Here is a 27,325-nt window from a genome sequence, read left to right as displayed (position 1 = left end):
CTCCCAAGCCCACGCTCTTTCCAAAGCAGTATCTATTCTTTGGTAATCTGCAAATAAAACTTTGGAGGAAATCAGAACTGTGAAAAATGGTAAAGCGATTGATCGTGAAGGCATCTCTGCTGAGATTTACAAGCACTAGGGGTGGACAGAGAGGGGTTTTCACCACTTAAGTACTTAAATGGAATTTTCCTCCATATTTAGGTCTTAGGGGACACCCTAGAATTTCAAAGACGCCTCCGTCATCACCATGAACAAGAAGCCAAGTGAGGGAGTAGACGGAGGAGACTGCAATAGCTTCCCCCTGCAGTGAATCAGCTTCGGGCCTGTTGCGTGGCCTTGGGCAGGTCACAACCTCTGGGCATTTCTGTCTTCTCAACTGTAAAATAGGATAAGATCCCTGCACTCCCCAACTCATAGATTATGAACCCCGTGTGGGTCAAGGAGTGAGTTGGATCACGCTCCTCCCCCGGCTCAGAAAGTGCTTAATAAATGCCATAAAAAAAGACTTTCCTCCATGTCCTCCTGGACTGATCCTGAAAAATGTTTCTAACGTGACCACTTGGTTGGGAGACAGACATGATTGCTGTCTCTGTCTCTCTCTCTTGCTCTGTCCTTTCCCCTCTTCTTCCTCTCCCTTTCTCCCCTTCTAATTTGGCCCTGACCCAACCCCATTCCACGTCCACTTCCTAGGATTCTCAGGAAAAAAAAAAAGCAACGTGTCTTGAGTCAGGGAGAGCATGGACTGAACTGTAGCCGTGAAGAAAGTTCTAGAGACGCCAGAGCAAAAAGTAGGTTTGGTGGATTTCAAGAGATGTGAGAGGAAAGAGGGAGGGTTAATGACCTTTCCTCCTTTCCTCCCCCTTCTTCCCCAGCCTCGGGTTCATTCCCTGGAATCTCTTTGCCCCCTACCCCTGACCAGCCTGACCCTCCCACTCTCCATCCAATTTTAGACTTTTACTGTTATCTGCACAGAACAGTCCTTCTTATCACACCACTGCAGATTGGAACAGAAAGGGAATTTTCTTTCCTTCATCATCAGCAGTATTTATCGAGAGCCTATTGTATAGTGCAATGTATTAGACAGTTGGGACAATAACAAGAAAATATCCCGCTTTCATTATTTGTATATTTTTGTCTCCCCCACTAAATTGTAAGCTCCTTGGTGGCATTTCCCACCCAAGCTCTTAATACCCTGCTGACGGCTCAATAATAATAATAATAATAATAATAATGATAATAATAATAATTTTGGCATTAAAGGCTTACTATGTGCCAGGCACTGTACATACAAACAAACTGGGTTGGACACAGACCCTGCCCCACACAGGGCTCACTGGCTCAATTCCCATTTTACAAATGAAGCAACTTAGGGCCTGAGAAGTGAAATGACTCGCCCAAGGCTGCATAATAGACAAGTGGAGGAGCTGGAATTAGAACCCATCATCTTCTGACTCCCAGGGCGTGCTCTGTCCACTGCGCCATGCTGCTTCCGTTACACCTTGCTGCTCAATAAATGCCACAGATTAATTCCCACCTTGTAGGACCTGGGTTCTAATCACAGCTCTGCTACTTGTTGAATGTGTGACGCCCGGGGTAAGTCATTTCACTTCTCTGGGCCTCAGTTACCTCATCTGGCAAATGGTGATTATTACTGTAAGCTCATTGTGGGCAGGGAATATGTCTGCTTACTGCTGTAGTCTACTCTCCCAAGTGCTTACTACAGTGCTCTGCACACAATAAGTGGTCAATAAATGTAATTAAATGAATGAATGAATATGGTAAGCCTATATGGGTCAGGGACTGAGTCCAACCCAATTATCTTGTAACTACCCCAGCACTTAGTACAGTGCCTGGCACATAGCGAGTGCTTCACAAAAACCATTAAGAAGAAGAAGAATCTGAGCTCTGCCAGTTGTCTGCTTGTGTGACCTCGGGCAAGTCGCTTAACTTCGCTGTGCCTCAGTTGTCTCATCTGTAAAATTAATATTGAGAGCCCCTGTGGGACAGGGACTGTGTCCAACCTGATTAGCTTTTATCATCCCATTGCTTAGTACAGTAAGCGTTCAAATCCCGGCTCTGCCGCTTGTCAGCTGTGTGACTTTGGGCAAGTCACTTAACTTCTCTGTGCCTCAGTTACCTCATCTGTAAAATGGGGATTAAGACTGGGAGCCTCATGTGGGACAACCTGAATACCCTGTGTACCCTAGCGCTTAGAACAGTGCTCTGCACATAGTAAGCGCTTAACAAATACTAACAAATACCAACATTACAGTATCTGACACATAGTGAGTGCTTAACAATACCACAGAAAATCCCCCTCAAAGTCATTCTTTCAAGGAACTACACAGAATGCAGTCTTCCCGATAGGCTGGTTCCATGAGGGTTAAATCAGACATCTGCAGGTCTTATGCTTTTAGATCTGGACGATCAATCAATCGGATTTACTGAACGCTTACTGTGTAGAGAGCACTGTGCAAAGAGAAGCAGCTTGGCTCAGTGGAAAGACCCTGGGCTTGGGAGTCAGAGGTCATGGGTTCTAATCCCAGCTCTGCCACTTGTCAGCTGCGTGACCGTGGGCAAGTCACTTAACTTCTCTGTGCCTCAGTGACCTCGTCTGTAAAATGGGGATTAACTGTGAGCCTCATGTGGGACAACCTGATTACCCTGTATCTCCCCCAGTGTTTAGAACAGTGCTCTGCACCTAGTAAGCGCTTAACAAATACCAACATTATTATTATTCTTATTACTAAGTGCTTGGGAGAGCATACTATCCGACTTGTTCATTCCAAGCGCTTAGTACAGTGCTCTGCACATAGTAAGCGCTCAATAAATACTACTGAATGAATGAATAATATAACAGAGTTGGTAGTCATGATCTCTGCTCACAAGGTGCTTACAGACCAAGGAGAGTTTATATATTATATGTGATATTATACTGTCCCAAACGCCTAACACAGGACTCTGCACACAGTTTGCGCTCAATAAATACACTTGATTGAGCTGGCAAATGAGGAGCTGAATTCATTCAGTCAGTCATAGTTACTGAGTGCTTATCGTGTGCAGAACACTGTAATAGGCGCTTGGGAGAGTACAATGTAATAAATAAAAGACACATTCTCTGCTCACCACGAGCTCTAGGAGAAGACCAAAGAGGCAAGAAGAGAGAGCTGAGGAGCCACAGAAGCTAGTCCAGGGCTTCTGTCAAGACAACATCAATAGGGGGAACTATTATTCCAGTCTCTTTGGGGCTCTTTAACTTCTTCAGTCAGAGGGATGGAACTGCCGCTAAATCCCCATCTCAATGGTTTTAGCCCCTAGATTGACCAGGGAGAAAATCTTCTGAATTACCGCCTTGATAGAATGTCAAAGGGCTAACTGTTTGATCTGGATCACCTAGAGCTGTGGTGGCCGACAATTACCTGACATCAAAGTCTTGGGAGAAAACTGCTATTGGCTGGACAGTCATCTTTGTTATTTAAAGGAAGCTTTGTTTAGCCTTCCATAACGAGTTGTGCTTCGGCCACGTCCCTTCCGGCAAGGGAGGCGGGGGAGAGGAGGGGATATCTGCTTTTAAATGGGCCCAGCCCCGCCCTTGGGTCAGGCGAAGGTGGAGTCTGGTGGGGAGAACATTCATTCTTTCCATCGGATTTACTGAGCGCGCACTGTGTGCGGAGCACTGTACTAAGCGCTTGGGACAGTACAGTTGAACAATAAACGGACGCATTCGCAGCCCACAGCAAGGGCAGACTCTTCACGCTCCACCTGAGATGGTGCTGCCCTTAGGCCCCAATCTCAGGTTTTCCTGGGTTCAAAAAAAAAAAAAAGTTTATAAATAAAAAGGCATCTGTTTGCTTGTTTGCTGCTCCCTACATCCTGCCTTTTCCCCGCAGCCTCGTCCTTTCAACTCTTTATGACCTGCCTGGTTGTCTTTTCCCCATGTAGGCAGGAAGACCAATAATAATAATAATGATTGCGGTATTTGCTTAGGGCTTACTTTGTGCCAGGCACTGTACTAAATGCTGGGATGGTTACAAGGAAATCGGATTGGGCACAGTTCCTGTCCCTCATGGGGCTCACAGTCTCAATCTCCATTTTTCAGATGAGGTGACTGAAGCCCAGAGAAGCGAAGTGATTTGACCAAGGTCACACAGCAGAAAAGTGGCGGAGTGGGATTAGTACCCACATCCTCTGACTCCCCAGCCCGTGTCTGTTTATTGTTGTATTAATAATGTTGGTAATGGTTAAGCGCTTACTATGTGCAGACCACTGTTCTAAACTCTGGGGTAAATACAGGGTAATCAGGTTGTCCCACGTGAGGCTCACAGTTAATCCCCATTTTACAGATGAGGTAACTGAGGCACAGAGAAGTTAAGTGACTCGCCCATAGTCACACAGCTGACGAGTGGCAGAGCCGGGAGTCGAACTCATGACCTCTGACTCCAAAGCCCAGGCTCTTTTCCACTGAGCCACGCTGCACTGTACTCTCCCAACCACTTAGTACAGTGCTTTGCACACAGTACATCACCTTGATTCTATTTATTGCTATTGTTTTAATGAGATGTCCATCCCCTTGATTCTATTTATTGCTATTGTTTTTGTCTGTCTGTCTCCCCCGATTAGACTGTAAGCCTGTCAATGGGCAGGGACTGTTTCTATCTGTTACCGATTTGTACATTCCAAGCACTTAGTACAATGCTCTGCACATAGTAAGCGCTCAATAAATACTATTGAATGAATGAATGGATCAGCATACTTCTACACTGACCACCACTCACCTCCATGTACTGATTAAAGGATCGCACTGCACGGTCAGTGAAATTGAAGGCATCCCTCCAGTCAAAATTCACCAGGCCTTCTTCCCTGCTCTCCCGGGGCCCATTGTAGAGAAAGTTCAGCACGTCTTCTGCGGTGAGGCCGGTTCCCCTCAGCTGGTCAACCAAGAAATCTTTCACTGTTGGGTTTGCCAAAGTATCCTGGAAAAGTAATAATAATAATAATGTTAATAATAATGTTGGTATTTGTTAAGCGCTTACTATGTGCCGAGCACTGTTCTAAGCGCTGGGGGAGATACAGGGTGATCAGGTTGACCCATGTGAGGCTCACAGTTAATCCCCATTTTACAGATGAGGTCACTGAGGCACAGAGAAGTGAGGTGACGTGCCCACAGTCACACAGCTGACAAGTGGCAGAGCCGGGAGTCGAACTCATGACCTCTGACTCCGAAGCCCATGCTCTTTTCCACTGAGCCATGCTGCTTCCTTCATTCAAACGTGTTTCTTGAACTCTTACTATGTGCAGGGCACTGTACTAAGCGCTTGGGAGATTACAACACAACAATAACCAGTGACATTCCCTGCCCACAACGACCTTACGAACTAGGGACGGGGAGACAGACATCAATACAAATAAGAATTATGGTATTTGTTAAGTGCTTACCTTGTGCCAGGCACTGGACTAAGCCACGGAGTGGATATAAGCAGTCTCTGTCCCATCTAGGGCTCATAGTCTCAAACCCCATTTTAAAGATGAGGTAACTGAGGCACAGAGAAGTGAAGTGACTTCCCCAAGGTCACTCAGCAAAAGGTGGAACTGGGATTAGAACCCAGGGATTAGAGTCCCAGTCCCAGCATGGCTGCATCTCTAATATAGTAGTAAAACACCATTTTACATCATCATCCTTAATATTTGTTGAGCATTTATGTACATGGAGCACTTGGGAGAGTACATTACAACAGAGTTGGTAGACACATTCCCTGCTCACAACGAGCTTCCAGTCTAGAGGGAATTTACATCTGGAGTACTTGGTCCAAGGGTTTCACCATCCTTTCTATACATTCGCGGGCTCCTGTATTATTCTGGTATTTATTAAGCACTTACTATGTGCTGAGCACCGTTCTAAGTGCCGGGCTAGATGCGATCAAACAATGGCATTTATCGAGTGTTTATTGTGTGCAGGAGATTGTACCAAGTGCTTAGCACCGTGTTCCTCGTGGGCAGGGATCATGTCTACCAACTGCCTTGTAGTGTACTCCCCCAAGCGCCTAGTACAGTGCTCCACACACAGCAAGCGCTCAATAAATACCACTGATCGATCGATAGGAGTGCCGCCTCCGGTTTGTAGCGTCTGCCCCCGCGAACCCATCCGGGACGGCCCCCCGGAAGCACCGCAAGTGGAGGATGGGGTGAGGGGGTGCGCTGTCTGGTCACAGGGCCCGGCCGGGTCCCTTTGGAATTGCCACAGGCAGGGAGTGCCAGGAATTTCCGATAGTCTTCCGGTCCCTAGGCCCAACTGAGCCATGTCCAGTTCGGCCTCCCCGGGGTTCAGAAACTGCACCGCTTGCCCTGACGTCTTGGCAGAAATGCACGCTCTCCTGCTGCATTCACATAAGGTCCTGGTGGGCCGGGAATTTGTCTGTTCTTTCGCTGTACTCTCCCAAGCTCTTAGTACAGTGGTCTACATAGAGTAAGCACTCAGTAAATAAATAGCAGTGTGGCTCAGTGGAAAGAGCCCGGGCTTGGGAGTCAGAGGTCATGGGTTCTAATCCCAGCTCTGCCACTTGTCAACCGTGTGACTCTGGGCAAGTCACTTAACTTCTCTGGGCCTCAGTTACCTCATCTGTAAAATGGACATTAAGTCTGTGAGCTTCACTTGGGACGACCTGATTACCCTGCATCTACTCCAGCGCTTAGAACAGTTCTCAGCACATAGTAGGCACTTAACAAATACCAACATTATCATTATTATTATTATTTAAAAAATGAAAAAGTGAGGCTGGAATACCTTTACTCTGCCTCAGCTAGCAGGTGTTTTCTTGTTTGGCCGTCCAACTTCGGGTGACCCTCCACAGAAAGGGGACCCTCCTCTGAGGAAATTTCTCTTCTCAACCAACCCTGATTCCGTAGAAATTCCCAAAGACCCCAAGGTGTTTATACATATCAAAACATCCACTTTTTCTGGCTGCCTCATCCTCCCTTCCCCCTTCCTTCCTCATTATTATTGTTATATTGTACTCTCCCAAGTGCTTAGTACAGTGCTTGGCAAACAGTAAGTGCTCAATAAATAGACTGAAAGATGAATGATTTTCTCTCTTCCTCACATTTTCATTCTAGTTACCAGGAGCACCAGGCTGGTCTCTTGGCATGAAGAAGTCAGCAGGCAGGGACAACTAAAATGTCACACTTAAACCTCAGACAGCAGAGCAAACTTCCAGGCCTAGGTTCTAATCCCGGCCCCTTCACGTGCCCGCTGTGAGACTTTGGGCAAGTCACTTCACTTCTCTGGGCTTCAGTTCCCTCATCTATAAAATGGGGATGAAGACTGGGAGCCCCATATGGGATGTGAACTGTGTCCAATCTGATTAGCTTATATCTACCCCAGTGTTTAGTACAGTGCCTGGCACATAGTAAGTGCTTAACAAATAGAGAAACAGCATGATCTACTGGATAGATCATGGGCCTGGAAGACAGAAAGACCCGGGTTCTAAACCCGGCTCTGCCACTTGTCTGCTGTGTGACCTTGGGCAAGTCACTTCACTTCTCTGTGCCTCAGTTCCCTCATCTGTAAAATGAGGAATAAGACTTCGAGCCTCTTGTGGATTATAGACTGTGTCCAACCTCACTGACTTGTATCTACCCCAGCACTTAGAACAGTGCCTGGCACATAGTAGGCACTAAACAAATATCATTTAAAGAAAAAAAAAACATTAAAAAACCAGGAGCTTCTAGATCCCCATGGTCCAGATTGGCGGCAGAATCGGCCAAGCCTGGACTTGAACGGTCAGTTCTTCCCTCTAGACTGGAAGCTCCTTGCAGACAGGGAACTATCCTACCAACTCTGTTATACAATGTACTCTCCCGATCACTTAATACAGTGCTCTGCACACAGTAAGTGCTCAGTAATAATAATGATGGTATTTAAGCACAGGCAAGCTTGTCCCACTTGGGGCTCACGGTCTTAATCCCCATTTTACAGATGAGGTAACTGAGGCCCAGAGAAGTGAAGTGACTTGCCCAAAGTCCCCCAGCTGATAAACACCACTGATCGATTCTGGAACAGGCCTAGGAGGGAGTAAATTCTTAAAGATACCCACTTTAAGGAAAACATGTGTTACAGTACAACACAACTTGACAAACGAAGCCCACACGCATACACACATATAAGCACACACACACACAATTGTTTCTCCCCAAAACCATAACCTGTTCTTTCCCATCCAAAATGGGTTATCGCTAAACATCCCCTCATTTCCCAACAGCGCCGTCGCCAAAGCGCCTAGTGAAAGCATGTATTATGAAAACTGAGCGTATAGGTAATTTTCCGCGACCTGCCAGGATGGGCAGAAACCCTCGAGAACTTTAGCCCTCCGCCTGCAAACCCGAAAGAAGGCTCTGGTACTTTTCCTCCCAGGCCTAGTTTGGGGCCCGCAGGCAGACCCAGCAGCCAGCAGCGGAGACAGGAGGTGGTAAGAGTCATGGGTTCGAATCCCTGCTCTGCCACTTGTCTGCTGTGTGACCGTGGGCAAGTCACTTAACTTCTCTGTGCCTCAGTTCCCTCATCTGTAAAATGGGGATGAAGACTGTGAGCCTCACGTGGGACACCCTGATTACCCTGTATCTACCCCAGCGCTTAGAACAGTGCTCTGCACATAGTTAAGCGCTAAACAAATACCAACATTAAGAGGAAAAACAGCTGCCATTTCCACTCATTTCTGCTGCAGCTGCTGAGGATGAAATCCATCGCAGTGGAGGCAGGGAGCCAGTAGAAGCAGCAGCTGCACTCCAACTTTCCCCGGCCGCTGTTCTGCATCATATTCAGAACGGATTCTCTGCCAACAGGTGCATCTCCGTGAGTATCTCGGACTTAATCTCTGCCTCGCTGTGAACTTCTCCGTCTCCCTCCTCATTGGCTTCCACCGCTCCACTCCCCGGCCCTCGGGAATCGGGAAGGGCCAGGAGGAACTACAGGATTTTAGTAAGCACTAAACAAATAGTAAAAAAAAACTAAACAAATATGTCTTAGCATACCCGGATCATGGCCATCTGTGTGCTGTTGTGAAAAAAATCCCAAATCTGGGGTCCCACTTCTTCCCAGACCTTGGCCAAGTTCTTGACACGTTCCAGCTCCTCAAAAGTCTTGTTCGCCTAAAATGAGAGAGCGAGGGAGAGGAGAAAGGAAAAGCAGGGACAGAAAGCGGGAGAATGAGAGAGAGAGCTTGTTTCTAGACTGTAAACTCATCGTGGACAGGGACTGTGTCTATTATATTCATTCATTCATTCAGTAGTATTTATTGAGCGCTTACTATGTACAGAGCACTGTACTAAGCACTTGGAATGTACAAATCGGCAACAGACAGAGACAATCCCTGCCCATTGATGGGTTTACAGTCTAATCGGGGGAGATAGACAAAAACAATTGTTATATATTGTTAAATATTGTTATAATGTACTCTCCCAAGGGCTTAGTAGGGTGCTCTGCACACAGTAAGCACTCAGTAAATACAACTGATTGATTAATTGATTGAAAGAGGGAGGTGTGAGACTGAGAAAGAGAAGCAGCATGGCCTCGTGCCTAAGAGCACAGGCCTGGAAGTCAGAAAGGCCTGGGTTCTAATCCCGGCTCCACCACAAGTTTGCTGTGTGACCACGGTCAAGTCACTTAATTTCTCTGTGCCTCAGTTACCTCAGCTCTAAAATGGGGATTAAGACTGTATCCAACCCCATTTTCTTATATCCACCCTAGCACTTAGAACAGTGCCTGGCACATGGTGAGTGCTTAACGAATACCACAATCATTATTATTATTAGAGAGGCAGACAGACATACCCGCCCCTCAGAACCCTAAACTATCTGGGAGATCCTTTTCAAGTAGAGTATAAGTAGAGACCTGAAGACATCTCATCCTACAGATCTTTTCCAGCATGGAGTTGTGTAGCAAGCTCTTTCTTTGGATCACACAGTATCTGCACTATTATCGATTGCTGTTACCCGATTAGGGCTTCAGGTTTCTCCTTTTGAGCCAGCAAGTAAATGGTCCCATGGCCTAGTAGCTAGAGCACTGACCTGGGAGTTGGAAGGTCTTGGATTCTAATCCTCACACCCTGATTTATCTGCTGTGTGACCTTAGGCAAGTCACTTCACTTCTCTGGGCCTCAGTGACCTCATCTGTAAAATGGGGATTGAGACCGTGAGCCCCACGTGGGACAGGAACTATGTCCAATCCGATTTGCTTGTATTCATCCCAGCATTTCTAACAGTGCCTGGAACAAAGAATGCACTTAAATACCATAATTATTATTATTATGGACTATAAACTCATTATGGGCAGGGAATATATCTGGTATATTGACTGTAAGCTCATCCTTAGACTGTAAACTTGCTGTGGGCAGGGAATGTGTCTTTAATATTATATTGTAATAACTACAATGGTATTTGTTAAGCGCTATGTGCCAGGCACTGTACTAAGTCCTGGGGTAGATAGAAGCAAACTGGGTTGAACACAATCCTTTGTCCCATTTAGGACTCACAGTCTCAATCCTCATTTTACAGATGAGGTAACTGAGGCAGAGAGAAGGGAAGTGACTTTTCCAAGGTCACACAGCAGACATGTTATGGCAGAGGTGGGTTGAGACCTCATGAACATCTGACACCCAGGCCCGTGCCCTATCCACTATGCCTTGCTGCTTCTCTTGGACTCTCCCAAGCTTTCAGTACAGTATAGTACAGTGCTCCCAAGCAGCGTGGCTCAGTGGAAAGAGCACGGGCTTTGGAGTCAGGGCTCATGAGTTCGAATCCCGGCTCTGCCACTTGTCGGCTGTGTGACTGTGGGCAAGTCACTTAACTTCTCTGTGCCTCATCTGTAAAATGGGGATTAAGACTGTGAGCCCCATGTGGGACAACCTGATTCCCCTATGTCTACCCCAGCGTTTAGAACAGTGCTCGGCACATAGTAAGCGCTTAACAAATACCAACATTATTATTATTATTGCTTTGTACACAGTAAGTGCTCAATAAATATGATTGAATGAATATTGTTATATCATACTCTCCCAAGTGCTTAGTACAGTGCTCTGCACACAGTAAATGCTCCATAAATACAATTGACTGATCTGACTGATTGATTGACACCAGCATCTCCCTCTCTCGTCAACAACCCCGTTGCCCAGCACACAAAGTGGTATGAGCAAATCTGCTCTAGCAGCATACTCTCTTCCAACAGGGTGATACTCTGAGGAATAATAATAATAATAATGGTATTTTTTAAGCATTTACTATGTGCCAGGCACTGTAGTAAGTGCTGGATTGGTTACAAGCAAACTGGGTTGAACACAGTCCCTGTCCCGTGTGGGATTCACAGTTTCAATCCCCATTTGACAGAAGAGGTAACTGAGGCCCAGAGAAGTGATTTGCCCACAGTCACACAGCAGACAAGTGGCAGAGCAGAATTAGAACCCATGACCTTCCGCTGGGAAGAAAAACTCTCAGGACTCTCCGACTTACGCTACAACTCCAGATGAGAAGACATTAGAAATAGCTGTGAAGAAAGCAAGTGGGAGCAACAGAAAGGCGTGTGAGCCCCGTGTGGGACAGGGCCTGTGTCCAACCTGATTAACTTGAATCTATCCCAAGGCTTAGTGCTGGGAGCATAGTAACCACTTAACAAGTAAGAGAAGCAGCGTGGCTCAGTGGAAAGAGCACGGGCTTGGGAGTCAGAAGTCATGGGTTCGAATCCTGGCCCTGCCACTTGTCAGCTGTGTGACTGTGGGCGAGTCACTTCACTTCTCTGGGCTTCAGTGAACTCATCTGGAAAATGGGGATGAAGACTGTGAGCCTCACGTGGGACAACCTGATTACCCTGTATCTACCCCAGCGCTTAGAACAGTGCTCTGCACATAGTAAGCGCTTAACAAATATAAACATTATTATAATTCATTAACAAACCAGAGGTGGAGCAGGGGAGAGCACTGCGGGCCGGGGATGTGTCTGTTTACTGTTGTACTCTTCCACGCTCTTAGTACAGTGCTCTGCACACAGTAAGCACTCAATAAATATGATTGAATGAATGAATGAGACAATGGTCTATATCGATCTCTTCGCTGACTACCCTGCCTCTTTTCTCTCCCCACTCCAGTCCATACTTCACTCTGCTGCCCGGATCATTTTTCTCTAGAAACGTTCAGGACATGCCTCCCCACTCCTCAAGAAAATCCAGTGGTTGCCCATCCACCTCCACATCAAACAAAGCCTCCTCACCGTCGGCTTTAAAGCCGTCCATCCCCTTGCCCCCTCCTACTTCACCTGGCTGCTCTCCTACTACAGCGCAACCCGCACACTTCGCTCCTCCAATGCTAACCTTCTCACTCTACCTTGATCTCATCTATCTCACCGCCGACCTCTTGCCAACATCCTGACTCTGGCCTTGAACGTCCTCCCTCCTCACATCTGACAGACTATTACTCTTGCCCCCGTCAAATCCTTACTTAAGGCACATCTCTTCCAAGAGGCCTTCCCTGACTAAGCCCTCCTTTCCTCTTCTCCCATGACTTTATTCATCTCTCCTCCCTGCCCCACGGCACTTATGGACATATCTGTAATTTATTTATTTATATTAATGTCTGTCTCCCCCTCTAGACTGACGCTCGCTAGACTTACGCTTACGCTCACTGTGGGAGGAGAATGTGTCTGTTTACTGTTACACTGTACCCTCCCAAGTGCTTAGTACAGTGCCCTGCACACAGTGAGTGCTCAGTAAATACAACTGACTGACTAGAAAGATGGGCTGGAGCTCCCGGGAGTCCCTGCAGGAGAAAGGGTGGCTGGCGGAGAGTACATTGGGAGTCTTACGTTCTTCAGAATGCGCCACGCTGCAGGAGAAGCGGGAGTAAAGAGGATTTTCCCCATCAGGAGCGGCTTGGCTGCACTCCAGACCAGTTTGGTCACGGGATTCGATTCCACGTTCTGGATCAGTGCGTTACAAAAGGGCGCTGCCAGGAAAGAAGGGACGGAGGTTAGAGGCCCGGATCCACTGCCCGCTCCGCCCTCCGCCCACCAGACCCACCCCCTGAACCCAGCTGGCTCATTCTCGACCTGGCCGCCCTTTGGAAGGTGTTAGAGCGCCCCTTAACCGATCCGTAACGAGAATGTCGTTAATGCCTAACAAAATGCTCAATGTCGAGGCTTCTCCAGTCATTCCATCATTGGTATTTATTGAGCACTTACTGTGTGCAGAGCATCGTACTAAGCGCTTGGGAGAGTACCATTCAGCAGAGTTGGTTGACACGTTCCCTGCCCACAGGGGTCTAGAATGGGTAGGCTTGAGGATTTTCAGCTTTGTCAGAGTGACACTGGAGTGCAAAAAACTCCTCTCCGTTGCCTTTAAAGCAGTCCACCACCTTGCCCCCTCCTACCTCACCTCGCTACTCTCCTTCTACAGCCCAGCCCGCACACTTCACTCCACCTTCTCACGTGCCTTAATCTCGCCTATCTCGCCGCCGCCCCCAGCCCATAAATATCTGTAATTTATTTATTCGTACTGCTGCCTGCCTCTTCTATACCGTAAGTTCATTGTTGGCAGGGAATGTATCTGATTATTGTTGTACTGTGCTCTCCCAAGCGCTTAGTACAGTGCTCTGCACACAGTAAGCTCTCAATAAATACAGCTGAATGAATGAATGAGATTAACAGCAGGAAGAGGGAGCTTTTTCAGCAGAGAGGGGTTCTGGAAAGGCAGGTGACGGCCACACCTCCCTCCCTTGAGAAGCTTAGTTCTCTATCCGATCATCTCCCATCAATTCATCCATTAACATCTTGTCTGTTCATTCATTCACTCAATCGTAATAATAATAATGTTGGTATTTGTTAAGCGCTTACTATGTGCAGAGCACTGTTCTCAGCGCTGGGGTAGAAACAGGGGAATCAGGTTGTCCCACATGGGGCTCACAGTCTTCATCCTCATTTTTACAGATGAGGTAACTGAGGCACAGAGAAGTTAAGTGACTTGCCCACAGTCACACAGCTGACAGGTGGCAGAGCTGGGATTCGAACTCATGAGCTCTGACTCCAAAGCCCAGGCTCTTTCCACTGAGTCACAATCGTATTTATTGAGTGCTTACTGCGTGCCGAGCACTGTACTAAGCGCTTGGAATGTACAATTCGGCAACAGAGACAGACCATCCCTGCCCAACAACTGGCTCACAGTCTAAAAGGGGGAGAGAGACAGCAAAACGAAACCTCCAGAGTTGCCCTGTATCCACCAGCCAGTCAGGTTGCCCATCCACCCCTGCATCAAACAAAAGTTCCTCACCACTGGCTTTAAAGCAGTCCACCATCTTGCCCCCTCCTACCCCACCTTGCTACTCTCCTTCTCCATCCCGGCCCTCATACTTCGCTCCTCTGGTGCTAAACTTCTCACTGGGCCTCCGTCTCCTCTATCACCCCGTCAACCCCTTGCCCTCGTCCTGCCTCTGGCCTGGAACGTCCTCCCTCCTCAAGTCCGACAAACTCCTCTCCCTCCTTCAAAGCCTTATTGAAGGCCCATCTTCTCCAAGAGGCCTTCCCTCATTAAGCCCTCCTTCTCTCTTCTCCCATTCCCTTCTGCATCACCGTGACTTGTTCCCTTTAGTCATCCCCCCTCCCAGGCCCACCGCACTTAGGTGCAAATCTGAATTTATTCATTAAATTAATGTCTTTCTCCCCACTACCTCATCTAGACTGTAACCTCACTGTGGGCACGGAATGTGTCTGCGTATTGTTATATGGAACTCTACAAGCGCTTTCATTCATTCATTCAATAGTATTTATTGAGCACTTACTATGTGCAGAGCACTGTACTAAGCGCTTGGAATGTACAAATCGGCTTGGTAGCTTGGCTCAGTGAAAAGAGCCCGGGCTTAGGAGTCAGGGGTTATGGGTTCTAATCCCCGCTCCGCCACCTGTCAGCTGTGTGACTTTGGGCAAGTCACTGCACTTCTCGGTGCCTCAGTTACCTTTCATTCATTCATTCAATAGTATTTATTGAGCGCTTACTATGTGCAGAGCACTGTACTAAGCGCTTGGGATGAACAGGTCGGCAACAGATAGAGACAGTCCCTGCCGTTTGACGGGCTTACAGTCTGGCCGGTTGGTGGCTCATCTGTAAATTGAGGATGAAGACTGTGAGCCTCATGTGGGACAACCTTTCATTCATTCATTCAATAGTATTTATTGAGCGCTTACTATGTGCAGAGCACTGTACTAAGCGCTTGGGATGAACAAGTCGGCAACAGATAGAGACAGTCCCTGCCGTTTGACGGGCTTACGGTCTAATCGGGGGAGACGGACAGACGAGAACAATGGCACTAAACAGCGTCAAGGGGAAGAACATCTCGTAAAAACAATGGCAACTAAATAGAATCAAGGCGATGTACAATTCATTAACAAAATAAATAGGGTAACGAAAATATATACAGTTGAGCGGACGAGTACGGTGCTGTGGGGATGGGAAGGGAGAGGTGGAGGAGCAGAGGGAAAAGGGGAAAATGAGGCTTTAGCTGCGGAGAGGTAAAGGGGGGATGGCAGAGGGAGTAGAGGGGGAAGAGGAGCTCAGTCTGGGAAGGCCTCTTGGAGGAGGTGATTTTTAAGTAAGGTTTTGAAGAGGGAAAGAGAATCAGTTTGGCGGAGGTGAGGAGGGAGGGCGTTCCGGGACCGCGGGAGGACGTGACCCGGGGGTCGACGGCGGGACGGGCGAGACCGAGGGACGGCGAGGAGGTGGGCGGCGGAGGAGCGGAGCGTGCGGGGTGGGCGGCAGAAAGAGAGAAGGGAGGAGAGGTAGGAAGGGGCGAGGTGATGGAGAGCCTCGAAGCCTAGAGTGAGGAGTTTTTGTTTGGAGCGGAGGTCGATAGGCAACCACTGGAGTTGTTTAAGAAGGGGAGTGACATGCCCAGATCGTCTCTGCAGGAAGATGAGCCGGGCAGCGGAGTGAAGAATAGACCGGAGCGGGGCGAGAGAGGAGGAAGGGAGGTCAGAGAGAAGGCTGACACAGTAGTCTAGCCGGGATATAACGAGAGCCCGTAATAGTAAGGTAGCCGTCTGGGTGGAGAGGAAAGGGCGGATCTTGGCGATATTGTAGAGGTGAAACCGGCAGGTCTCGGTAACGGATAGGATGCGTGGGGTGAACGAGAGGGACGAGTCAAGGATGACACCGAGATCGCGGGCCTGCGGGACGGGAAGGACGGTCGTGCCATCCACGGTGACGGAGAAGTCTGGGAGCGGACCGGGCTTGGGAGGGAAGATGAGGAGCTCAGTCTCGCTCATGTCGAGTTTTAGGTGGCGGGCCGACATCCAGGTGGAGACGTCCCGGAGGCGGGAGGAGATGCGAGCCTGAAGGGATGGGGAGAGGACAGGGGCGGAGATGTAGATCTGCGTGTCATCTGCGTAGAGATGGTAGTCAAAGCCGTGAGAGCGGATGAGTTCACCGAGGGAGTGAGTGTAAATGGAGAACAGAAGAGGGCCGAGAACTGACCCTTGAGGAACTCCAACAGTTAAAGGCTGGGAGGGGGAGGAGGCTCCGGCGTAGGAGACCGAGAATGATCGGCCAGAGAGGTAAGAGGAGAACCAGGAGAGGACAGAGTCCGTGAAGCCAAGGTGAACCTAATTACCTTGTGTCTACCCCAGCGCTTAGAACAGTGCTAGGCACATAGTAAGCGCTTAACAAATACCAACGTTATTACTTAGTACAGTGCTCTGCATACAGAAGTGCTCAATAAATACGATTGAATGAATGAACCACTGGACCTCCTTCTCATCTCTCTCCATCAGTCAGTCACAGTGATATTTATTAAGTGCTTACTCGTGGCTCAGTGGAAAGAGCATGGGCTTGGGAGTGCGCGGTCATGGGTTCGAATCCCAACTCTGCCACTTGTCAGCTATGTGACTGTGGGCAAGTCAAAACTTCTCTGGGTCTCAGTTTTCTCATCTGTAAAATGGGGATTAAGACTGTGAGCCTCACGTGGGACAACCTGATGACCCTGTATCTACCCCAGTCCCTAGAACAGTGCTCTGCACACAGTAAGCGCTTAACAAATACTAACATTATTATTATTACTACTACTAATAATAATTGTAGTATTTGTTAACGCTTTACTATGTGCCAGGCACTGTTAGAAGCACTGGGGTAGATACAAGCTAATCAAGTTGGACACAGTCCCTGTCCCATGTGGGGCTCAAAGTCTCAATCTCCATTTTGCAGATGAGAGAACTGAAGCACAGAGAGAGTGAGGTGACTTGCCTAAGGTCATACAGCAGGCAAGTGGTGGAGCTAGAATTAGAACCCATGTCCTTCTGATTCCCAGATCCATGCTCTATCCACTAGATCACACTACTTACTATGTGTGGAGGACTGTATTAAGCGCTTAAGAAAGTGCAGTAGCAGCATGGCTTAGTGGAAATAGCACGGACTTGGGAGTCGGAGGATTGTGGGTTCTAATCCCAGCTCAGCCACTTGTCTGCTGTGAGACCTTGTGCAAGCCACTTAACTTCTCTGTGCCTCAGTTACCTCATCTGTAAAATAGGGATTAAGACTGTGAGCCCCATTTGGGACAACCTGATTACCTTGTACCAACCTCAGTGCTTAGAACAGTGCTTGGCATACAGTAAGGGCTTAACAAATACCATAATAATAATTATTATTATTATAGTACGATAGAGTTGACAGACACGATCCCTGCCCATAAACATTTGACAGCCTATATGGTGAAACTGATATTAAAATAAATTAGACACAGGAGAAATGATAGAGTATAAAGTGATGTATATAAGCGCTGGAATCGATAGTCAATGATAAAGGAAATAGTAGCCAAGAAATACGCCAGAGATTAATGTTAGGAAGACTACATACGAAGAGCCTGGAAAAAGTCATTAAATGTGCTAATGTAACGATTGTCACAAAAATACAAATTGTTAACTCTATGGTATTTCCAGTCACAATGCGTGAACCCAAAAGCTGGAAATTGAGAAAACAGGATAGAAAGAGCATCGATTCTTTGGAAATGTGGTGTTGGAGAAGGCTTTTGCAAATATCATTGACTGCCCAAAAGATAAACAAATGGATTTTAGTGAAAATTAAACCAAAGTGGTCTTTGGAAGGCCAAATGATTTAGATTAGCATATTTTGGACACATAATCAGGAGGACTCATTTTCTGGAGAAGACACTAATGCTAGGAAAAGTTCAGGGTTCACTGCTTTGCCCACAATAGGCCCTCAGATAATAATAACGATGGTATTTGCTAAATGCTTACTTTGTGCCAAGCACTATTCTAAGTGCTGAAGTAGATACAAAGTGATCGGGTTATCCTACGTGGGGCTCACAGTCTTTAATCCCCGTTTTACAAATGAGGTAACTGAGACATAGAGAAGTTAAGTGACTTGTCCAAGGTCATACAGCAGACAAATGGCAGAACCAGGATTAGAACCCACATCCTCTGACTCCCAAGCCCATGCTCTTTCCTCTAAGCCATGCTGCTTCTTGAATCCCAGCCCCACAGCACTTATGTCCATATCTGTAATTTCTTTATTTACAATAATGTCTGTCTCCCCGTCTTGCCTGTAAGCTTGTTGTGGGCAGGTCATGTGCCTGTTATATTGTACTCTCCCAAGCGCTTAGTGCACTCATTCATTCAATCATATTTATTGAGCATGTAGTGCATTGCAGGGCACTGTACTAAATGCTTGGGAGAGTACAATACAACAATAAACAGACACATTCCCTGCCCACAACAAGCTTACAGTCTAAGAGTGGGGAGACAGACATGAATCCAAAATAATAAAATTACAGATTAGTACATAAGTGGTGTGGGGCTGGCAGGGGGGGAAAAGCAAAGTGCTCTCCACACAGGAAGAGCTCAATAAATTAAACTAACAGACTACTCTGTTATATTGTACTTTTCCAAGCACTTATTACTACTACTACTAATACTTGTGGTACTTAAGTGTTTACTGTGTGCCAGGCACTGTTCTATTTTATTGTTCCCCTTTTACAGATGAAGTAACTGAGGCACAGAGAAGTAATAATAATGAATAATTATGGTAATTGTTAAGCCCTTACCATGTGCCAGGCACTGTTCTAAGTGTTGGGAGAGATACAAGCTAATCAGGTTGGACACAGTCCCTGTCCCACATTGGGCTCCCACTCTTAATCCCCACTGGGTCACTGAGGCCCAGAGAAATGAAGCGTCTTGCCCAAGATCACACAGCAGACAAGGAGCGGAGCTGGGATTTGAACGCCGGTCCTTCTGATTCCCAGCCCATGTTCTCTCCGCTAGGCCACACTGCTTCTCCCACGGTAAGCGCTCAATCAATACGACTGGCTGTCTGACGGACACTGACTGGTCTACGGACACGTTTCCGGTCACGTTAACTCATCCTCCTTCCCTTTCTGAGCCGAACCTTGTCACGGTTCCCGACCACCTGCTGCCGCTGGACACTCGCCAGACTCTGGAATCTAACCCTAATCCAATTCCATCTCCCCACACTCCTCCCGCCTACCCCACCTGTCCCCTCTGCCCGGACCGCAGCTCCGCCTGTGACAGCTCATTCGGAGCCTTTCACCTCCCACTCACTGGCACCTTTTCATCACAGGGAAAACGGAGACTCCAAGAGGACTGCCCAACCGCGCCCCGTTTCCTCCCTGGCAGAAATCGCCGGACCTAGGCCGGAACTCACTGATGCTCTGATCGTAAGAGTAGGCGGGTGCGCTCCTCGTGGAGTCGATGCCCAGGAAGGCCTTGTAGTTGTTGTCTTCGTACCAGTTGAAAGAGAACACCCTGGAGCCACCGCCCTCGGGGTGACCGCACAGGAGGTCGGAAAGGACGCCCGTCAGCTGGCTCGCCGACTCTGGTCCTCCGTCCCTCAGGAGGGGCTGCAGGGCCCACAGTAGATCGCGGACGCTCCGACGCCGAGTCAGCTGTGGAAGGCAAGGGCCGAGGGTTACCGCTCTCGCCAGTGCAATCGCAGGCTGAGTTCCAACCGCTAGGAGGATAATAATAATCATAATGATAATAATAACACTTGTTAAGAGCTTATTATGAGCCAAGCGACAGGGTAGATACAAGTTAGACAGTTTGGACACAGTCCCTATCTCACAATGGGCTCACACTCTTAATCCCCATTTTTTACAGATGAGGGAACTGAGGCACAGAGAAAGTGACTTGCCCAAGGTCACACAGCAGACAGGTGGCAGAGCTGGCATTAGAATCCAGGTCCTTCTGACTTCCAGGCCCGTGCTCTATCCGCTAAGCCACGCTGCTTCTCCATGGATGTCGTCAGATGCTGCTAGTGGATAGGGAGTGGTAGGGCTGTGTCTGGCCTCCCGGGACTGCCAGGGAGTTTGGCATGAGTTCACCTCCTTGGGTCTGTCGAGAAATCACGGGGGTGACAGTGGGCCAGACAACAGCTGAAGATTCACTCTCCGACTTTCCTATTCTTCCTGTTTGGTTAATGGAATAATAATAACGATGGAATTCGTTAAGAGCTTACCATGTGTTAAGCACTGCTGTAAGCGCCGGGGTATTCATTTATTTAAAGGTATTTACTGAGCACTTACTATGTGCAGAGCACTGTACTAAGTGCTTGGAATGTATAATTCAGCAACAGATAGAGACAATCCCTCCCCAATGACAGGCTCACAGTCTAAACGGGGGAGACAGGAAAGCAAAACAGAACAAAACAAAGCAACATCATCGAGATAATTAGAATCATGGAGAACCATGGAGATATACATCTCATAACAAAATAAATAGGGTAATAAATAATGTATACAAATATGCAAAGCACTGAGGGGAGGGGAAAGGGGAAGAGCAGAGGGCTCGGGGGGCAGAGGGGAGGGGAGGAGGAGCAGAGGGAAATGGGGGGGCTCAGGCTGGGAAGGCCTCCTGGAGGAGGTGAGCTCTCAGTAGGGCTTTGAAGAGGGGAAGAGAGTTAGTTTGGCCGAGGTGAGGCGGGAGGGCGTTCCAGGACAGGGGTAGGATGTGGGCCAGGGGTCGATGGCGGGACAGGCGCAAATGGCGAACTGTGAGGAGGTGAGCGACAGAGGAGCGGAGTGTATGGGGTGGGCAGTAGAAAGAGAGAAGGGTGGTGAGGTAGGAGGGGGCAAGGGGACGGGGAGCTTTGAAGCCAAGAGTGAGGAGTTTTTGTTTCATAATAATGTTGGTATTTGTTATGTGCTTACTATGTGCCGAGCACTGTTCTAAGCGCTGGGGTAGACACAAGGGAATCAGGTTGTCCCACGTGGGGCTCACAGTCTTAATCCCCATTTTACAGATGAGGTAACTGAGGCACAGAGAAGTTAAGTGACTTGCCCAGAGTCACACAGCTGACAAGTGGCGGAGCTGGGATTTGAACTCATGACCTCTGACTCCAAAGCCCGTGCTCTTTCCACTGAGCCACGCTGCTTCTCTGTTTCATGCGAAGGTTGATCGGCAACTACTGGAGCTTTTTGAGGAGGGAGGTGACATGCCCAGAGCATTGTAATCAGGTTGTCCCACATGGGGCTCATAGTCTTAATCCTCATTTTGCAGATGAGGTAACTAAGTCACAGAGAAGTTAAGTAACTTGCCCAAAGTCACATAGCTGATAAGTGGCAGAGCGGGGGATTAGAACCCACGACCTCTGACTCCCAAGCCCGGGCTCTTTCCACTAAGCCACACTGCTTCTCTAATGGAATGCCACATTTGTCAGGGGATTCTGAGCAGTGAATTCTGGGTTCTCTTTGACCAGGTACGGCGTGGAGAGCCCACTCTGCGTAACGTCACGATCACACCTTTCGGCAAGCCCATCCATTCATTCAGGCAGTCATTCAAGGGTAGTTATTAAACGCTCACTTTGTGTGGAACTCTCTACTACGTGCTTGGGAGAGTACAATAAACAATAAATAGGAACATTCACTGCCCACAGTGAACTTACACTCTAGAGGGGGAAAAAGACATTAACATCAATAAATAAATTACAGATATTCAATCATATTTATTGAGCACTTACTCTGTGCAAAACACTGTACTAGGTGCTTGGGAGAGTTCTATACGACAACTAACAGACACATTCCCTGCCCAGATTGAGCTCACTCTGGGCCTCAGTTCCCTCATCTGTAAAATGGAGATTGAGACTGTGGGACAGGGACTGGGTCCAACCCGATTTGCTTGTATCCACCCCGCCGCTTAGTAACATGCCTGACACAAAGTAAGCGCTTAACAAATACCATAATGATTATTATTATTACTACGTCAGCATTAGCCCAGCTGGCTCGGTGGGGGGACGAAAATGCCACTCTTGGGTTTGGCTGAGATGAGATGGACAGACAGACGGATGGCCAGACAGATGGACAGATGTCCAGAAATGGACATAATTATTTATGTACTTACTTATCTATTTATATTAATTTCTGTCTCCCCCTCTAGACTGTGAGACAGACAGCAATGGGTAGGAATGTGTCTGTTTGTTGTTACAATGCACTCTCCCAAGTGCTTAGTACAGTGCTAAGCACAGAGTAAGCAGTCAATAAATATGATTGAATGAATGAATAAGTGCTGTGGGACTGGGAGGAGGTGGTGAATGAAGGAGATAAGTCATGGAATTGAAGTAGGGAGAGGGAGAGGAGGAAAAGAGAGCTTAGTCACGGAAGGCCTCTTGGCATCCGAGGATGGTGGTGGTGTTCACAGTGATAATAGTAATAATGGTATTTTGTTAAGTGCTTACTATGTACAGAGCACTGTTCTAAGCTCTGGGATAGATACAAGGTTAACAGATTGTCCTCTACGTGGGGTTTACAGTCTTTATCCCCATTTTACAGATGAGGTAACTGAGGCCCAGAGAATAATAATAATAATAATGTTGGTATTTGTTAAGCGCTTACTATGTGCCGAGCACTGTTCTAAGCGCTGGGGTAGACATAGGGGAATCAGGTTGTCCCACGTGGGGCTCACAGTCTTAATCCCCATTTTACAGATGAGGGAACTGAGGCACAGAGAAGTTAAGTGACTTGCCCACAGTCACACAGCCGACAAGTGGCAGAGCTGGGATTCGAACTCAGAGAATTTAACAGAGAAGTTAAGTGACTTGCCCAAAGTCACCCAGCTGACAAGTGGCGGAGCTGGGATTAGAGCCCATGACAATGATCCGGCCCCTCTTCCCTCCCTCCACTCGGATACCACGTGGTGCAATTGGGCCACGGACAATAACGATAACGTTAGCTTGGGCCAACAGCATGCCAGGCGACGGGGAAGAACGTCTCTGCTCAGGGCCCTCTCCTTCTGCCGCGTGGTCAAAGACACACGGGGAGCCCTTATTCGGCCTAACGCGGTGGTTGTGGGAAGGGAATGTGTCTGTTTTATTGTTATATGAACTCTCCCAAGTGCTCAGTACAGTGCTCTGCACACAGTAAGCGCTCAATACGTACATTTGAATGACTGACTGGAGAGAGCAGAAATACCAGGGGAAAGAGAAGAGAAAGTTGTCACTAGGAATTCAGGGTGGAACCGATGCAAATTTTTGCTACCGATGCAAATTTTTGCTACCGATGAGAATTTTCGTGGCCTCGGTGATTCTGGAAACTCGGCTCTAAGATGACGAGCACACTGCTGAAACCACAACTGTAAAGTGTGGTTTGGAAGACTCTGAACATGTGCAGAGGTCGTGATGTGAAATGGGGAGAGACGGCACAGTCTACAGAAGAGAGGGCAGGATTAGAAGTCAGGAGACTGCGATTCTAGTTCCACTGCCCTGCGGGACGACCTTGGGCAGGTCACTTGTGTCTCGGTATCCTCGTCTGTAAAATGGGGTTAAGATATCTGGTCTTCCTTCTCTTTTAGACTGGGAGTCTAATGTTTAGTAATGTTGGGATTTGTTAAGCGCTTACTATGTGCCGAGCACTGTTCTAAGCGCTGGGGGAGATACAAGGGAATTAGGTTGTCCCACGTGGGGCTCACAGTCTTCATCCTCATTTTACAGATGAGGGAACTGAGGCACCGAGAAGTGAAGTGACTCGCCCACAGTCACACAGCTGACAAGTGGCAGAGCCGGGAGTCGAACTCATGACCTCTGACTCCGAAGCCCAGGCTCTTTCCACTGAGCCACGCTGCTTCCCCATGAGTCCCGTGTGGGATCTCATTATCTTGTATTTACCCCAGTCTTAATTGATCAATCGGTCAGTGGTATTTATTGAGCATTCATTCATTCATTCAATAGTATTTATTGAGCGCTTACTATGTGCAGAGCACTGTACTAAGAGCTTGGAATGTAATAATAATAATAACAATGTTGGGATTTGTTAAGCGCTTACTATGTGCCGGGCACTGTTCTAAGCGCTGGGGTAGATACAGGGTAATCAGGTCCCACGCGGGGCTCACAGTCTTAATCCCCATTTTCCAGATGAGGTAACTGAGGCACAGAGAAGTTAAGTGACTTGCCCAAAGCCACACAGCTGACAAGCGGCGGAGCCGGGAATAGAACCCATGACCTCTGACTCTTTCCACTGAGCCACGCTGCTTCTCTAATGTACACTTCCTGTGGGTGCAGAGTCCTGTACTAAGAGCTTGGAAAAGGACAATATAACAGACTTGGTAGACATGTTCCCTGCCCACAGCGAGCTTATAAATCTAACCCATTGCTCATCATGTAGTAAACACTTTTTTATGGTATTTGTTAAGCGCTGATTATGTGCTGGCAAAGCTGGAATTAGAACCAAGATTCTCTGAGTCTCAGGTCTGTGCTTTTTCCACTAGGCTGCACGATGGGGAGAAAGGTTTTAAGAAGAAAGGATAAGAGTTGAGGGGATTTTTATGCTTTTTGACATTAACCAAAAACACAGATATGCAAAGGAATGCACATATTAGCATAATTGAGGATTCCTTTCTGAGTCACTGAGGCACTTTTTAGAACAGGTCTGAGGCACTGCAGAAAAGGGAATGTGATACAAAAAAGACTTTAATAATAATAATAATGTTGGTATTTGTTAAGCGCTTACTATGTACAGAGTACTGTTCTAAGCGCTGGGGGAGATACAGGGTCATCAGGCTGTTCCACGTGGGGCTCACAGTCTTAATCCCCATTTTACAGATGAGGGAACTGAGGCACAGAGAAGTTAAGTGACTTGCCCACAGTCACACAGCTGACAAGTGGCAGAGCCGGGATTCGAACCCATGACCTCTGACTCCCAAGCCCGTGCTCTTTCTACTGAGCCACGCTGCCATGTTTAATAGAGTTGAATTCCATCTTCCGTTTGTGGTGTTCCACTTAGGCCGATCCACATAGCCTCCCTGGATATGTAAATTCCATAGGTGACTGGTATTTCTGCCTCCAGTCCAGGGTCTGTGAGGTGCTTTAAAACTGCAAGTTGGCAGGATCAGGGTCAGAGTCTTGTGTGCTAGTTCAAAGCCCAGTGAAACTGGATGGTGTTCAAGGGACCCAGGATCCTGGTTAAAATGTGGGGGAAATGGAGGAGTTTATCAGCGAGTTTCATTAGCCTGTATTATCGTAATTACCACTTACCTCTTGCACTCGTGGTGACAGATTAGATATTACTCTTCCCCAGGATTTCAGATCGATACCTTGCGAGCTGCTATCTAAGAGCTTGGGAAGCTGTAAATGATCAGAAGAATGACCACGTATCAATATGCACACCCATATGCCTAGCATCAACAGCAGAGAGTGAGCACATACTGTGTGAAAAATCCTGACCTCTTGGAAACAGACAATTCTAACCCTTAAAGGCCTTACAGTCTAATGAGAGACACAGGTGGACAGACACCAACCAAGCACACAATAGATCAAACAGTTAAGGCGTAGATTGAAATGATAGCAAGCGAAGTGATCGAAGAAATAGTAGCGGAGAGGCAGCATTGGCTTCAAAGCTCTCCATCCTCTTGCCCCTTTTTACCTCACCTCCCTTCTCTCCTTCTCCATCCCAGCCCACAGACTCTGCTCCTCCGGTGCCGCTAACCTTCTCACTGGGGTCTTTCCCGCCTGTTCCGCCAACGACCCCCTGACTCGCGTTCTACCTCTGGCTTGGCACGCCCTCCCTCCTCATATCCATCAAACAACCACGCTTCCCCCCTTCAAAGCCCTACTGAAAGCTCACCTCCTCCAGGAGGCCTTCCCAGACTAAGCCCCCTCTTTCCTCTGCTCCCCCTCCCCTCCCCATTGCCCCCACCCTCTCCCTTTGCTCTACCCCACCCCTGCCCCACAGCACTTGTGTATATTCAGCATTTGTGTATATATTTATAATTCCATTTCTTTTTATTAATGATGTATATATTTCTATTCATTTATAATGATGCTACGGATGCCCGTTTACTTGTTTTGATGTCTGCCGTCCCCCTTCTAGACTGTGAGTCCGTTGTGGGCAGGGATTGTCTGTATTTGTTGCTGAATTGTACTTCCCAAGTGATTAGTAGAGTGCTCTGTACACAGCAAGCGCTCAATAAACACAATCGAATGAATTGAATGAATGGATGAATGAATGAATACAGCATGGACCCGGAATTCAGAAGGACCTGGGTTCAATCCTGGTTCTGCCACTTATCTGCTGTGTGACCTTGGGCAAGTCACTTCACTTCTCTGTGCCTCCGTTACCTCATCTGTAAAATGGGGATTGAGACTGTGAGCCCCATGTGGGGTGGGACTGTGTCCAACTCGATTTGCTTATATCTACCTCAGAGCTTAGTACAGTGCCTGGCACATAGTAAGTGTTTAAAAAATACCATTAAAAAAAAAAGGCTTCTCCATGCCTTACTTTTCCTCATCTATAAAAAGGGGCTACCTCCTGTTCTCCCTCCTACTTAGACTGTGAGCTCCATATGGAACAAAGACTGTGTCCGGCATGACTATCTTGTATTTACTCCAGTGCTTAGTACGGTGTACAATACTAATAAATACCCTCAATTATTATTAAACCAGTGAATTTCCAGAGTTCAGTTCCTAGAGCAACAGTTTATTTTTTCTAGAACTCTTAAAAATTCATTTTCTCACTCCTTTCTCAAAGACTGATTTCTGCAATATTGTTTCCATAAATACTACTTGTAAAAGTCGAATCAAAGGCTATCCGGAGTCACCCAGCTGAGCTAGTCGAGTGTTTAAAAAACTTTAATCACAAATGGTTTCCTGGTGACATTAAATGCAACGGAGTAAAATCTGAGTGCCAGCATGAAGACCCAGAGCAAGACTCCTGGGGAAGCAAAATATTTTTTTTTTAGATAATAGTTTTCAGATAGCAGCTGTTTAAAGAAAAATGTGTGTGAAGAGCTGCCAATTTACTTGCATTCAAAGATAGTCTTGTCTCATCTTCTTAGGGTTCTCTATTTCCAG

General features: G+C 47.5%; 1 protein-coding gene across 1 annotated transcript in view; it reads right to left on the bottom strand.

Moving 5' to 3' along the window:
- ABCA4 (ATP binding cassette subfamily A member 4) overlaps positions 1–27,325 on the bottom strand; it is a 224,271-nt gene that overhangs the window by 141,813 nt on the left and 55,133 nt on the right. Inside the window, exons 7-11 of the mRNA XM_029063580.2 lie at positions 25,511–25,600; positions 19,694–19,934; positions 12,841–12,980; positions 9,025–9,141; positions 4,776–4,973 (exon numbers count right to left, since the gene is read on the bottom strand). Coding sequence (XP_028919413.1) covers positions 4,776–4,973; positions 9,025–9,141; positions 12,841–12,980; positions 19,694–19,934; positions 25,511–25,600 — 786 coding nt within the window. The remainder of the gene's footprint in view (positions 1–4,775; positions 4,974–9,024; positions 9,142–12,840; positions 12,981–19,693; positions 19,935–25,510; positions 25,601–27,325) is intronic.

Source organism: Ornithorhynchus anatinus, chromosome 4 (genome assembly GCF_004115215.2).
Source record: "Ornithorhynchus anatinus isolate Pmale09 chromosome 4, mOrnAna1.pri.v4, whole genome shotgun sequence".
Taxonomy (NCBI): domain Eukaryota; kingdom Metazoa; phylum Chordata; class Mammalia; order Monotremata; family Ornithorhynchidae; genus Ornithorhynchus; species Ornithorhynchus anatinus.
Note: the sequence above shows the minus strand (reverse complement) of the source record. Positions and strands in the feature narration are given on the sequence as shown.